The sequence below is a fragment of the Salarias fasciatus genome, chromosome 18 (assembly GCF_902148845.1).
Source record: "Salarias fasciatus chromosome 18, fSalaFa1.1, whole genome shotgun sequence".
NCBI lineage: Eukaryota > Metazoa > Chordata > Actinopteri > Blenniiformes > Blenniidae > Salarias > Salarias fasciatus.
In genome coordinates this window covers 11,556,441-11,571,557 of record NC_043762.1, presented here as the reverse complement: position 1 = coordinate 11,571,557, position 15,117 = coordinate 11,556,441, and the positions used below count along the sequence as shown (strand labels likewise).

Genomic DNA, 15,117 nt, shown 5'->3' with positions numbered 1-15,117 from the left:
TCAGCAAATGTTGTGTCTGGGAAGAGCTCACGTGATAACCTCATTGACACCGCCACCTGCCTGTTCAACGCCAGACTTCAGCTGAGGAGAGACGCACGCTTTAGTCCAAACGAGAGCCGTAGAGGTAGCTGAGAAACAGCGAAGGACAAGAACGCAACGATATTAGCAATCTCATAAATATATAGCATGCATTCCTGCTCAAAATGGATTTCTTAAACGGCAGTATAACTTTGAGTTTGACTGTACTGAATTAGAGATGACACTAGATGAAGAGTTTTTGGTTTCACTGTTGGACTTCACCAGGGCATGAAAGTACAGACAGAAGAGAACAGACAGCAATGTTACAGCACAGCTACACCCGGGAGATGCATAAACCACACCTACAATATCAACAAGCAATAACAGTGTGCTGCATTGTTCCACCACACCGGTTGTTGTGGGTTTCTGACACTGTTGGGATGTTTTTCTTTTTTGCTGATGACGGCTGACGTCCTTTCTCACTGTCCAATGTGATACCGCAGCTTTCATACTGCCATGATTGCCCATTAGTCACCCCAAAACCTTCGTAATTTGTACCCGTCTTTCCTGCGTCGAACATCAGTAACCAAGAACAGTGGCATAGTTCTGTGCACCGTCAATGTTGCTGCCAGAGTTGTTGTTTTAGTGTAATTTACATGCATAAAAAAATAAAATAAAATGAAGAGGAAACAAAGAAACTCAATTTTACCTCCACGGGAATGTGTCAGACAAGTCTGATTACTTCTGATTATTGGTTGTTGAACAGCCCCGGGTGAAAGCACCAGGCACAGTGTGAAAGACGCACTCAACCATCAGCTTTAATTTTTGGCACAGTCGTAAGATCATCTCAGGCTATCTGCGGTCGTCAGACTGTTCACAGCCACTCGATGCGATCGATATATCTGTCTGTCCTCACCACATTTACATCAGAGCTTTATAGCAGAATATATCCCAGACAACGACCGTGATGATTCAGCAGCAACCTGGCTTTCAGCGCCTACTGTACCCAGACAGACGCGCTCGCTGAAGGTGGGATTTTCATGTCTGAAAATGCGACATGGCTTCATTTTTTTTCTCTTTCTTGGAATCGATTTTTCAAAAATGATCCGGCTGTGTATCTGCCTCAATCCAGATTACACAGTTTGCCTATGCTCCAGCTTAATCCTCAACAGCCTGATAGGCACACCGGCATGCTTCGTCTCTGCGATGGCAGATCGGTACATATCATGCCTTTCACACACTGTGCCATTAGCTACTTCATTGGTTTATCACATGCTGCACTGGTTCTCTTAAACCTGATATGACATCAGGTTTAGTTTGTGCAGATGATGTTCCCCTCAGCTGAATCACAAGTAACTACGGCCACATTAATAGCAAAAATAGTTTTTCTGTGTCAAGATTATTGTGAAATTTCCTGTTTTCTGTTGGTTGCTAAATAGCCATATATCAAAGCTGAAGAAATGCTTTATGCTGGGTGGAACTTTGTTCCTCATCTTTCACGTAGACAAACATGTTCCTGCAGGTTGTTCTGCCTTTAAAGCGCTTTAGATTTTCTTTTTTTCAAGTTTTTCGTATTATTTCTATGTGGTAAACTTGTCAGATTGCAGAATGTTGCGTGTTGCTTACATATTCAAGAGATTTATCGTTCATCTCTAATGTTAACCAAACCGTACTGGTCGGGCGTTTGGATAAATGAGGTTTACGTTGTGTGGGGATGCTCCGGAGGTGAGACGAAGCATTGATTTTCTGTGAATCAGTTGAGCACAGAGTTTAAAAGCTTGTTTGGCAGAATTTGTACCGTTGATTAATAGCAGCGGCTAAACATACACACACGGATGCATACTGCACATTATTGTGGACACCAGGGATTAATCAAATATTAAAGTTTTTCTTGCTGAAACTGTATAAAGAGAGGACGTTCTTTGCGTCCATTCACCCATCTTTCTTTAATATTGGACAAAACACAGAAACAGTTTAATAATCATGATTTGTTTTATGAAAACCGAAAGATCTGTGTTGATTTTTCTTTTAATTTATGTTTCTCCCTCCCTCTCTCTTTTTTTTCTTCCTCACATTAGTCCAGCAGAAAGCAGCACTTGAGAAGGAAGCCAAGGTCAGGATCCTGGAGGCTGGGGTCGCAGATGTGAGTACCCTTTTCACCATTTTTCCTAAATTTACGCTTTCAGCGAAAATGATCCGCAATATTTCATTTTGCTTTGGACCAGATTCAAATTGATGATGAGCATCAAATTATGAAATGCTTGTCTAGCTCAATAAAACCACATGAACTCTGAAGCAAAGGGCAAACCACAGTCATGGGCAGTAAATGAGTTTTACCATTGGGAAGAAATCAGTATTAAACTGAGACACCATTTCAGATGTGACTTCAGGGATTACACAGTATAATACCAAATGATATAATACGATTAATACATGCAAAGTTATGATTTGACAAGATGTACTGTGATATAATACAAGGTGAGATGTGATGGGACACTACATATAACAAAATATGCTGGAGCACAATTCTGTATGATACACAACATGATACAAACGGATAAAATATTTGAAGATATGATACATCTGACATGACACTATGCTGTATGATACAATATCGTTCAATATGAGATGATCTGACATGATATGACACAATATGACAGTGATTCACAATAAAATAACACTTTCATATGATACAAATAAATAGAATATGAAAGATACATGGAGAAACTATGATGTGTTTCTCAATGACACGGTGCAATGCAAAATGACACAATACGATATGGATACTATATGACAGATGAAGATAAAGTTACATCCAATTAGATATGATACAACTCAATAAAACAAGCATAATTATCCAAGGTTATACACTACAAATAAATATGACTCACCCTGATATGATATGATGTAATACAATGTGACACTAAATAGTACAATATGGCAAAATACAAAAAAAAAAAAAAATACTCATACATGATGTTTCATCAGAGATACAGTACAGCTCAGTACTATACTTCTGACAAAGCATGAGCCAGTATGATACAATACAGTACTAATACACAATCAGATGTGATTCAGCACAATAAGGCATAATACAGTATGATATATAATACCAGATGATACAATGAGATGCAACACAATCTGCTTCATTGATCCAATGGACACACGATCATCAACAGGTAAGTAGAAATTCAGCACTTAAAATGAATGAGTCATCTTTTTTAACAAGATGCATTTCTTAGAATTTCCATTGAGACTTATTGAAGGAATACTTGAGGGTGTTTCATTTCAATTGGCCACGCAACACCTCAACAGCGCCGTCGAAGAACTATCTCGGCGTTTGGTACCGGCTCCATCTCTGCCACATCTCTCTGTGCCTCAGCCGCCCGACTTTCATCACCCAGCATTACGATTCTCCACCATCTCTGCGGTAAATAGACTGCTGAGCATCTGCACTCGCCTATTGATTCAAGAGTTAGTCTGTACCGACGACGGCCCGCCATTCACCACGCTCGTCAAAGTGGCGGGCGCGCGGCCTGAGGAGGGAACGGTTAGAAAAGGGGGCAGCAGGAGACAATGAGAGGCAGAAGTTGTGAGGTTGGAAGAGGAGAAGGGTAGAATCTAGAGTCTATCGAGGGTGATCGATACCCAGCCACAAACGGGAGCCAATTACGGCCAATCGAAGCCCCGTTGTGTGTGTGAGTGAGTGTGTGTGTGTGTGTGCATGTGTGTGTATGTGTAAGAGAGAAAGAAGCGGAAAAAAAAAAAAACTCTCCATCTGCCCAACTGAAGGGAACAAGAGAGAGAGGGGAAAAAAATCCTCAGCTCGTCCCAACTGGCAACAATGCATCCATCATCACTCCATACAGTGTTTATTATAGTTTTATCATACACTGTAAAATAAGAATATTAGCATACTACATCACGGATGACAGGTTAAAAATACAGGAGAGAAAAACTAAGAAAAGTGAGTTTCTCAGCAGTGCAGAGGAGGTGATTTGTTTTCTCGCGGGCTGGAAGGAAACAGGGCCTGCAGGTCTGAGCGCTGGGTTTATTTGGCAGGCGGAGAGATGAATTCTCGTTTTCCAATTGATGCCTGGGTGTACTTGACATGGAGATAACGTGAAAATTCATTGCTGCAGCAGAAAGAGGTAATGGGGAAAACAGTATGCAATAAAACATATAAAGACAAAAGTGTTGAATAGTGAAACAGCGTAAATGATTGTGGGTTTGTTGGAGTTTATGTACCTGGAACTCTTCCATGTTAGATTTGTACATGTCTTTTCGAAAGAAAGGGCTGAGTCAGAAACCAGCACACCTGTAAATTACTCTCAAGTCGTTTATAATGGCGATATGTTGCACCCTGGTTAATAATCTTTATAAGCATCGTGTTGAAAAAGGCTGTTTTTCATCCATGCTGTGTAGAGTGCTGTGAAAACTTCTGTGAATTTTAACATTATAGTGGATACAATTATAGAGAATATAGTGCTGTGATCAATAAGTAAAAAAAACTTAATTTATGAATGGTAATGTGCTCATAAAATCACACAAGGTACTTTCATCAAACTGAGAATAATAATAATCAGCAAGCTTCAAGCTTGAGCCGTAAAGCAGTGATTCACTTCAGTTTTATTTATATTGTGACGATCACAGCCACCCAGCAGTCGTTGAAACTGGTTACACAACATTTTCAAGCGGAAATGGAAAACGTTCGTTGAGCATTGGGTGTCTGCTGACACGACAACGGTGCTTGTAGCCACTGAAGACGCTCCCAAGGTGGAACTTTTTGAAAATGCTCTGACTTCGTCTCTGTGGAAATGCAACTTTTCTGACATGTTGCTACTGCGCAGGCGCATCACGGGCGAAGGACATAGTTCTCCGGTGACCAAACAGCTGACACCGGTTTATTTTACACAACTTTGCAACTCAACAACCCCTAAAACTCTTCTCCATATCAGCCTGTTTGAGGCTCTTCTTTCCATCCTGCAGCCTCCCTCAAAAGACCCAAAAGGACGAGTGGAAGACCTGCTGATTGGACTGAATCAGCACATCGTATGAGTGCTCTTTAATAATATCAGGCTGCGCAGCAGCGGAGAGGACACTACTTCCACTTTCTTTCATAATCAAACGTTGGAGCTTAATTTCTAGGCCTCCCTTTTAATTCCCCTTCAAAATGACCTTGTACACACTTGGTTCTGAATGAAATGTTAATACTGAATTAAACTTAATTCCGAACGAAATGACCAGTTTGTGCTGATTTTCAAGCGGAATGAAATAATTCCTCGATCATGTAAAGAACCCTTTTCACCCTTACCGGCAGAGTTAAAGTGAAATTAAATAAAGGCAAATAATTTTGCTTCCCATGTAAACCATCATTTGGAATAACTATTCTCATGTGAACACAAAGGAGAATACTTTAATTCCGAATTATTTTATTTTACTGTGAATAATTCATTCTGCATTTTAAAAATCATCATGTAGCCATGGTCTTACTGGACTTAAAAGTCAGAAAAGTCGACCACCTAATTGTAAGTTTTCTGATTTAGCCTACACTTTCCGGGTCCTCCATTGGAGTCCTTCATGACGCCCCCATCAACACGCCGCTGCTTGTTAAACGACTTTGCGTCCTCTCCGGTATCCTCCGCTCTGACTGATGGTCCCTCACGTGGCCTCCGGATTGGAAATCGTTGCCTCGCCAAGGCCGCAGACAACTCAGACCCACTTTTTTCCACAGCGAGACTCGCGTCCAATTAAGAAAATGCATCTTTGTTGTTAGGTAGGTGGAAGATAAGGTTGCCGTGGCAGCAACCAGATAGTAATTGTCCTGGAGTGGCACTAATCCACCCACCTCCCATGTAGACCCCTTCTGCATCCGCCTCGGCCTGCTCGCTTTGTTCACGGCGAATCAAGGCACTTCCAATTTGTCTGAAAGAGCGATTTCACAGACAGCGGCAGGCGGGGAGGAGGGACGAGCTAATGAAACAGAAGAGAAGAAAGAAAACTACAGTAGATGGCCTTTTTGATCAACACTCAACATAATCACTACTTCAGAATACAGGCGTTCGACGGCGAACACTCACCGATACAGAAACATATTCCTGCTAGTTACTTGAGGTTGATTCAAGTATTATGAACGACAGCAGCTGATTGGAGAAAGAAACGTGTGAATGCCTCAGTGAAGTTATATTAGCTGTTGGACAGTCTTTTTTTTAAACCCTTCTGGACCAAAAAAAAGGTGTTGGTTTCAGTGTAATATAGTAAATAAACTAGTGTCAAAGTGTCTTTTGAAAAAACTTTGCTGATCTCGTGATGTGTGAATAGATGATTTTGACCTCGTTCGAATCGAGCCTCAAACGCATTTTTGCAGGGGGTAAAAACTTAAACTCACCTAAACAGAAAGATACTCATCACAGAAATGGCATTTAAGCCCCGCCCAGTCTCAAACCAGTATGAAGCAAGAGTGCTTTCCACGGCACCGCTCTGCAGTTAGAAGGTCATCTGAGAGAGTGTCTTCAGAGAAAATGTCCAGAACAGGTGTGACTCGTCTATGGTTAAGTGGCATAAAGTAACTCCAACAAAAAAGTGTGGAGTCACAGCTGAGGCGTTGCGCAGATCGAACCAGCAAACACCCCTGTTCACGTGTCGAATACATGCAAACCTTGAATGGACATGCTGTCCTTTGCAGGACACAACAGGGGAACACAATGCTGAAGTGATTACTGCCAAAACATATTCAAAAAATCATTTTATATATGAGTTTGTTTTTTTGTTTTTTTCCGCATGTCTGCATTGATTTTTTTTTAATTCCCTTATTTTTCCAAAACTTTTTCCTTTATTTTACCGACGACAGTTCAGTTGGCTAATCCTGATGAGAATCCTGTGCAGTTTGCCTTTTATCGAAACCAAATCTTTAAATACGACCGAGTTAATCTGTTAGTGGAACGGACATAAAACATGTTTGGTTCAATTTGTACATTTGGGATGTTATTCTTTGCACAAAGATAGACTCTCCACATAATCCATTGCCAAAAGAGATAATCTGGATTTCAGGGTTTCGCCCTGATTTTATAATAACACAGAAGAGCATGTTCAATAGCGTTTCTCGCCCTGCCATTGTTGTCTGTTGTCTCGCCCGACCCACTGAGCCACAATGAGCAGCTTTCATCATGATTTTGTTGAGTATATGTGCCCGTCTGTGGTTTCTGTGGTCTGCGGAGAGAGGCAGCGGAGTGATAGCATCACTCGTAATGACACAGTATTGTTGTTTGCAGCCTACCCAGGTGCTTGAAAACAGGGCTGGATTTGAATGGGAATATTCATGAGGCGGGGAGAGACGCGCGGTGCATCAAGGTTGTCTGTTCGGCGCCGTGCTCTGTTCCACCTGCAGCTTTTATCACAAAGAGGGAACGCAAACTATGGAAAAACCCAAACTGCGGCATGCATGGAGGCGCGTATGCAAATGAGGGAAGTGTCTACGTGGGAGCTTGAAGGTGTGCAACGGTTCTTCATATGTGTGGGTTATTGTGCACTCTCGTGCATCCATCCGCACCTCCTGCCATAGATATTCAAATAGCTCCATGTGAAAAATTGAATTGAGAGGCTGCTGAAGTGCTGCCTCCTCTTTTTTTTTTTTTCTTCCCCTGACCGTGACGCAGAGCCCAAATGTTCTTTGATATGGTAATGACAGCTCACCACAGGGACCCTAAGGGCCAGATGCATGCTGGGAAGTGTCCCAGGTGTCTGGGAGTGTATGTGTGGGCTACCTGGTTTCTTCCCGCTGCAAAAACCGAAGCCAGTTTGGCATTTATACCATCTGTATGTCTTCACGGCTGTTACCCAGTACATTCTGTTTCCACGAAATAAATCTATCACATACACAGATGGGAGAGGAACATTTGTAGCTTGTTTCAGTTTCATTCATAAAAGATTTTGAGCCTCGGTGCAGAAGGCTTTCTAGTTAGAGCAGTAATTGTAAAGATTCTTCGTCAGCACTGACCTTTTTCATTCAGATATATTGAACATGGACCACCATGATGGAGAGCCCTGTCTGGAAGCAGTTGCACAAAATAAAATGCTCATTGACTTTAAAAACAAACAAAAAAACAATTTGAACACATCCAGATCAGTACAGTCCAAATGACCTCCAGACGTCCCTGTTAAATGTACAGCTTGATAATTCATTTAAATGACTTTTTGGTTTGCAGTAGGATTATTTAACTGAAAATCCAACAGCTTCACCGGTTTCATCCCCTAACTCACAAATACAGCCACCTCAAGATCAGCAATTAATGTAACCGATCATGTTGATTTGGGCTGTTGGGGAAATTACTTTGAGAAAACTCACATTGGCACCAAAAAGAACGTGCAAACTCCACACAGAAAAGCCATCATGGGCCAGCAGGTGTTTTTCCTTTTGGTGTTTCGGAGCCATTACACACATCATAAACTTGATAGAATGGGACGATCCACATTCACCAAACACCCACCTCATCTCACTCCCCTCAGGATGCAGAGCATCGAGGAGCAGCAGGATTTGGGAACGAAAAAGCCTGTTCGGCTTTTGCAGCAGCAGTCCTGAACAAGTTTTCCCTGATGTGCGCTTGGTCTGCTGTGAATGGAGACGGTGTGATGAAAAGGAATTTCCCTCAAAGATATGATGTTTTTGCACATGTTTTCTTCGTTTTGGGATGTAACACTTCTACCTTTTAAAGAAGTAATTGTGATTAAGTGCTAATTTTCCCTTAACTTGTACATTATTAGTACGCAGCCCACCGCATTCTCACTCAGACTTCTTCTCCAGACTCACCGTGCATTACGCAAGGAGCACTTAGCTGCTGCATATCGGCAGGCTCCTCGCAGGGGCCGGAGGACACCCACCCGGATTTCTGTCGGTATGCGCACGTACACAGATGCCATATAGCCTCCATACACACACACACACAAACACGCACCCTCTGTCCCCAAGTGCTAAATAGGCTCTTAGGTACAGTTGAGGTCATCCGTGAAGAAGAAAAAAAAAAAAAAAAAATTAATAGGGAAATGAAAGCCCATAATTTCAGTACGGCTCGACTGGCTGGGTCTTTCATTCTCCAAGACAAAACGTGCGCCTGACAATACGTGCTCAAGCGTGTGTCACAACAGCAGGATCAAGCCTGGTATTATGCACCTGTGGGCTCAGTCTGAAGTCCTGAACGGCGAGCTATAATTTAGGCTGGACGGCGTGCCGCATCGTCGTTGTCTGCACACATCATTGAGCAAATGGTCTGATACTCTGAAATGGCTCGTCTCATTAGCCACGTCTCACGCCTGATTAGCCAGTGGCATCTTGTTGCAGTAGCGTATAGCGAGCGCCGCTGTTCAATCACTCGTTAACATAAACAGTATCTGTGGCGTTGGATGATCGCGCGCGTGTGTGTGTGTGTGTGTCGAGACTTTTAAGCGACGGAAAACAGCAAAACTATCAATAACAACAATGAAACAGAGCGAAACATAGTTTAGAATCCCAAATCCAGCGTTACGTTTTAACAGCTCCTCATGATAAATCCGTGCCCGCATTGTTTGTTGTGCTCTCCTTAAAAGTTTCAAACTCCAAAAACCGCATTAGCAGGAAAACAAAAAAAAAGACAGAGAATCTGTCATTTAACAGGAAGTCAGAGGTTCACACCTACTTAGAACTAAACCATGTAATCTGGATGCAAATCCCCGTCTCTGGTGGGAGACTATTAAAAAAAGAAAGGAAAGTTCAAGAAGAATTCTAACCCAGTCATCAAGATATTCTTCTCACTGCTTTAACCCCTTCAGCCACTTTTTATTCAGACCCTTTTTAAATCATTCAAGCAAGCACAGATCACAAAGTTTTCAAAGATGGAACGAACTTGTGTCTGAATTTGACACGATCAAATCAAACATAGATAACTTGGACATGTTTCACCTTGGAAGAGATTGTCTAAGGGGACAAAGTTCTCGACTTTCCGTTTTCAAAGCGTCAGCGCCACTCGATTCATAAAGTGAACTGGACACGAAAGATGAGCGATTGGACTGGAAATGGAATCGCTCTACCAACTGAACCACAGCCTCCCCAAATTGAACCTTAATCTGTGTGCATGTATGACTTGATTTTTCCAGTCCAGAAGCTACAATCATGGAAATTAAAGATGGGAATTCTATTTAGGATTTAAATTTAGCAATATTTATGTCTCTGGGAGGGTAGCACAGACCCACAAATGACCTCTGGTGTCATCGCATGCTGAGATCCTTTCACCTTATGTTATGTTGTCAGCAGTGAACATGGCACCAAACCCAAATCAACTGTTTAATGGACTGTGAAAGTTTTTGTGTTTGTTAATTTAGATGAATTATCAAGCTAAAGCTTCTGGTAAATACAAAATGTTTTCTTTTTTTTTTTTTTTTGTAGAGAGTTTTGGGAGTGTAGATGAGTCTATATTATTCTTTTGACAAGCCAGAAGCAAATCTGTAGCTAGCAGCCAGTTTTAAGATTCAACTAAACATACAGGATCAAGTCATGAAGTTGCACTCATCAATCACCAAACAATAAACTTAATAAAGACGGGATTCTGGATCGCGTTTTACACCCAAAGTTTTTTTTTGTCAGAATTTCCAGCTTTTACTGTAACACAAAACAAAACTCCATGAAAATCTTGATTGATGGGAAAGAAATTCAAACTTAATTAAAAAGTGTTTAATACATGAAGTTTTTGATTCCACCAAACTGGTTAGAAAACCAGCACTTTATAAAAATGTTGATTTATGAACTGAAACTTACAGTTCAAACAGCATTTGATGAATCAGGTTGGAGTGAAAGTAGAGGTAAATCAGTGAACTCAGTAGGACTGCTCTGCCCTCGATTGAAAGAGACAACGCCAACGAAGGCACGAGGAAGAAGCAAAATAAGCACACGCCATGCAAAAAATCCCGATGACCCAATCTTGGGTAGAAATGTAGGAGGATTCGGCTGGAGGGCCTCTGCATATGTTGGCGTAAATTGGTGTTTATGTGTTTTTGTTGTGTTGTTCTGCCTCTGAACATCTGCCTCCCCCAAATACCCTCTCCTCCCGACGGCCACGGCGCTGCGTGGCATCTGCAGCGGAAAGGTTTCCGTTAGCTGGGAGGCTCGCGGCTCGTCTGCGCGGCCTACCGGACGCCGACGGGCAGAGTCGGTGACGCACACGCACCGCGCTCCCCAGGTGGGCACGGAGAGGTCTGTCACGGCCTGGAGGCCAGGCCGCAATTACCCCCACCCACCACCACTCAGCCATTACATGCTATCCCAGAATGCCCCCCCCCCCCCCTCCCTCCACGGGGTTGGCAAAAAGCATCGGAGTCCCGGTTGATGTGCGCTGCAGTCGTGCAGCTGGCGGAGATAATGTGCAGCGGTGGACTGATCTGTTTGTTCAGCTGTGGTGTGGGTGTGTGTGCAGGCGCCGTGCACGGACGCCTGTGGGAATGCAGAATGCATCTATGTACATAATCGCATACTCTTCGTGCGGCCTCCATGAGGGGAGTGCAGCCCTGCAGAGGAAAACACACACTCCATAAACAAACGGTCTGTTTGCAAAGACAGCTCAGCGGATACGTTGTAGCAGCGAAACAATTAGACGTTTGATCAACTTCAGCAGAAATGCTGGCGCTGATATAAAGGTTTCAGAATACACAGTATAATGCAAATGCAAGAGGCAGACCTGCAGTGGTCACCGTGTCTTTAGTTTGAGCCTCGTCCTTCCCGGCACTCCAACAGAGACGCTGCAACTGTGGTGCCCTCCTTACCACATGCACACACGCACGTACACACCGGCGCACACGCTCGTTTGAAGTGGCGTCATCTCAGAGGCTGACAGAAGCTCAGCGATGCACACGCGCAAAGATACACACGCCGTCACGGTGAGGTATGGTCTTTGTTAAACAGGAACAGGTGAAGTGAATGTCAAACAGCGTGAGAGTGGAGCTCCACCGTACTGTGGCTGATGCAAACCGCACCGGCGACCTGCTGGATTCAAGAAAGATTTTTCCTCTGGCAGATATTTCAACACTGACACAGTTTGACTTTCTTCTTTTTTTTGTCTGCAAAAACAAAGAGCTGCTTTAAGTATTGTTTTTTAAGCATCTCAGTCTTATCACTCAGCTTCATAAGTAAAAAAAAAAAAAAAATCACCAACTTAAAACCCTAAACACAAACTGGATAGCCATTTTTTTTAACGAATCCAAACAGAGATTATATCTAGAATAATTGTCACCTATCTGTTTGTCTCAGTGTTCACTCACGCTGTAAGGTGAGTTACTTTCACATCACAGACAACAAGATGGATGATTATGAACAGTCAAATTGACATTACAAGGCCTGCAGTGTATGCTTTCTATCTAGAGAGCCTGTCAGATCATCACCATAAAGAGATCACTCTCCTCATCACGGTAATAAAATGTCTTCCAGCAGAATGAGGTATGACAGGGACTGAGATAAATACAAACCGGGCTTTCTTTTTTCAAACACGACACGGCGAACATCTCGGATGCAGAATTTGTAGAAAATAAATGGCGACAGTTCCCGGGTTCCTTACATGACTTGGCTGCAGTACTGGAAGAGATTTAAACCTCAAGAAAAGCCTGCTGGGAGCCACCTGGACCCAAAGGTCGCCGCTGATATCACACTGATTGATGCCTCTGCCCTGCTGTTGGTCACTGCCTTCGCACCGAGGCTTTTGTTGTCTGCAGCAGGCAAACAAGGAGTTTAACAGTTCACAACTCGTGCCCCGGTGACTGCCCTCAATTTATTGGAACATCTTTATAGTAAATGTATGTTACAAGTGAGGAATGTCTTCCACACTTTCTCAGAGAGATTCTGTGTTGCTGTATCAAAGTGTTTCCCTAAAACCGATAGAAGTCGCCCTCATCCAGCGGTTTAGACCATCGTGTTCACATCGTGCATGAATGACACTATACAGTCTGATACAATACGATATAAGAGAATACGATGCAAAGTATATTAAATACAATATGGCATGATTCAAATCCAAAAAGAATGTAAAAACATTAGATTTTGTTCATTACAATGCATTAACTGATCAACTCCTTAAGAGGCACACAAGATAGTAAAACCCAATCTGCAGTGCAACGTGATAACGAGGACCCAGAGCGAAAGCAAACCTTTGCAGCCAAACCGTTGTAGCAAAACTGAGGTTTACCTGCAATTAAAGGAGAGTCTCGCACAAGAGGTGAAGCTGCACCGCAGCTGGTTCCAGCTATTTTTAGGGGTCCACGGGGCAGCTAGTGACCCCTGCGGGGATTCATCAGAGGCAAAAACACTAGTGTTTAACAGGTCTGCCACTGCTGCTGTAACAAGGATGGGGGGGAATAAAACAAAAACAAAAAAAAAAAACAACTTGAACAGGCTGCCTTCGTTTTTAAAGCCGTGAGCTCCCATCCAAAAACATGGACCATGCATTCATAGCTGTTCACTTTAACAAGGTGAAATCCGTACCTCACTCTTTGAGCTGCATCTTCTGTCAGTGTTACTTCTCTCTGTCCTTGGATCTCCTGCAGCCAAATTCACCTTCAGTTCAGTGAGACGCTCATCACGGTACAATGGGTGTGTCAGCTTTCCAATGAAACTACACCTGCGTGCAGAGAACAGCATGCTGTAAACATTAGTAGTGGCAAATACATGGACGTCCACATGGACAGGCGACAGAGCCGAATTGCTCTTATCAAACTATATGCTGTAGCAGCGTTTCCATTGAGACGGATTCAGAGCGTTTTCAATAGCTACAAGTTTATTGTGTAAATAGACAAGTTTTCCATTTTCACTTATAAACTTGGCCTAACTGCGTGATTGCGAGAGTTTTTGCACCTTTAAATGAACCCTTTGATGGACTGTTGACCTTTCCAGGCTACCCACACTGATGCTGATAAATGTAGATTAATAAATCCAGGTCAAAGACCCGCATGCCGAGTTTGATGATTGAATTTTAATGGCACTAAGATTTGTCTTCTTTAAGAAAGTCTCATCTTTAACGGCGTGATTGCAGATTAGACCTGAAATTGATATTAGAACTGTAATTTGGAGTTTTCTCGAAGTTTTCATCTGATTTGCTGAGAAGTTTGTTCACATATGATGAAAACCTTCTGAACATTGGTTTGTGAAAATATTTATGTACATGTTCAATAAATTTGTGCTATTTTTTCTTATTTCTTTCAAACTTTACATTTGCTCCATGTTTTAAGGGGTGCTTCACATTTGTTTGACTACGTTTCAGCTTTGATTAGTTTTCAATAATGACATGGATTGATTGATGAGGTAATTGACATATTCAAACTCAAAGAAACGTTTCTCTTTGCTTTTGGCGGCTCACCTTTGTGGTCGCAGCAGCAAACCTGATTTTTCTCTCATTTGCTCAGTTGCCACTCACCAGTTGGTTATGCTTCTCTTCGCATATAATGGGCTACTTAAATCTTATTACCTTGTTTGTCGCATTCCGGTTGGCTAATGCAGCCTTTCTCAATCACAGCATGAGCGGTGTGTCGAGCAATTAGCACAAATTAATTCTCACTTCATCATACCACTGTAAGCTTCTGTGTTTCTGTGCTCATCACAAACAGTGGGGAATGAGCCTCTATGCTGATGATGACTAAGTAAGTCACCGCGGTGAGTCTAATTTAATCTCCTTGCCGAGGTTTCTAGACGGAAAAGCAGGTTAACCAGAGAAGAGGAGAAAAAAGACCAGAGGTGGGGTGGCTGCAGAGACCTTGTAGTCTGCAGGACTTCTGGTAAAAATAGTGATTTGTACAAACAATGATTTCTATCTGTCCCTATAGTTACTCCAGCTTCCTTCTGCAAGTCAAATACAGGCTTTTGTTGAAGTTAGAATTAAGTGTGGATGTTTGTGTAAGTGGGGAACTAGTTTTATGCAAAAAAACTAGAGACAAACTCCTGAAAAATCACACAATATGTTGCATAAGCATTGCAAGATTGTTTTTAACTCAACAGTCATCCTGAGGAATTAAATGTCTTTACTCGTTGGGACTCTCTTGCAATGGATGTCATGCAACGGTCATATGGAGACAACAAAAAAAGGAATTCTTGTCCAT

The 15,117-nt window shown here is 42.4% G+C and overlaps 1 protein-coding gene across 1 annotated transcript in view; it reads left to right on the top strand.

Moving 5' to 3' along the window:
* LOC115405962 (receptor-type tyrosine-protein phosphatase N2-like) overlaps positions 1-15,117 on the top strand; it is a 184,160-nt gene that overhangs the window by 96,518 nt on the left and 72,525 nt on the right. Inside the window, exon 12 of the mRNA XM_030115780.1 lies at positions 2,097-2,161. Coding sequence (XP_029971640.1) covers positions 2,097-2,161 — 65 coding nt within the window. The remainder of the gene's footprint in view (positions 1-2,096; positions 2,162-15,117) is intronic.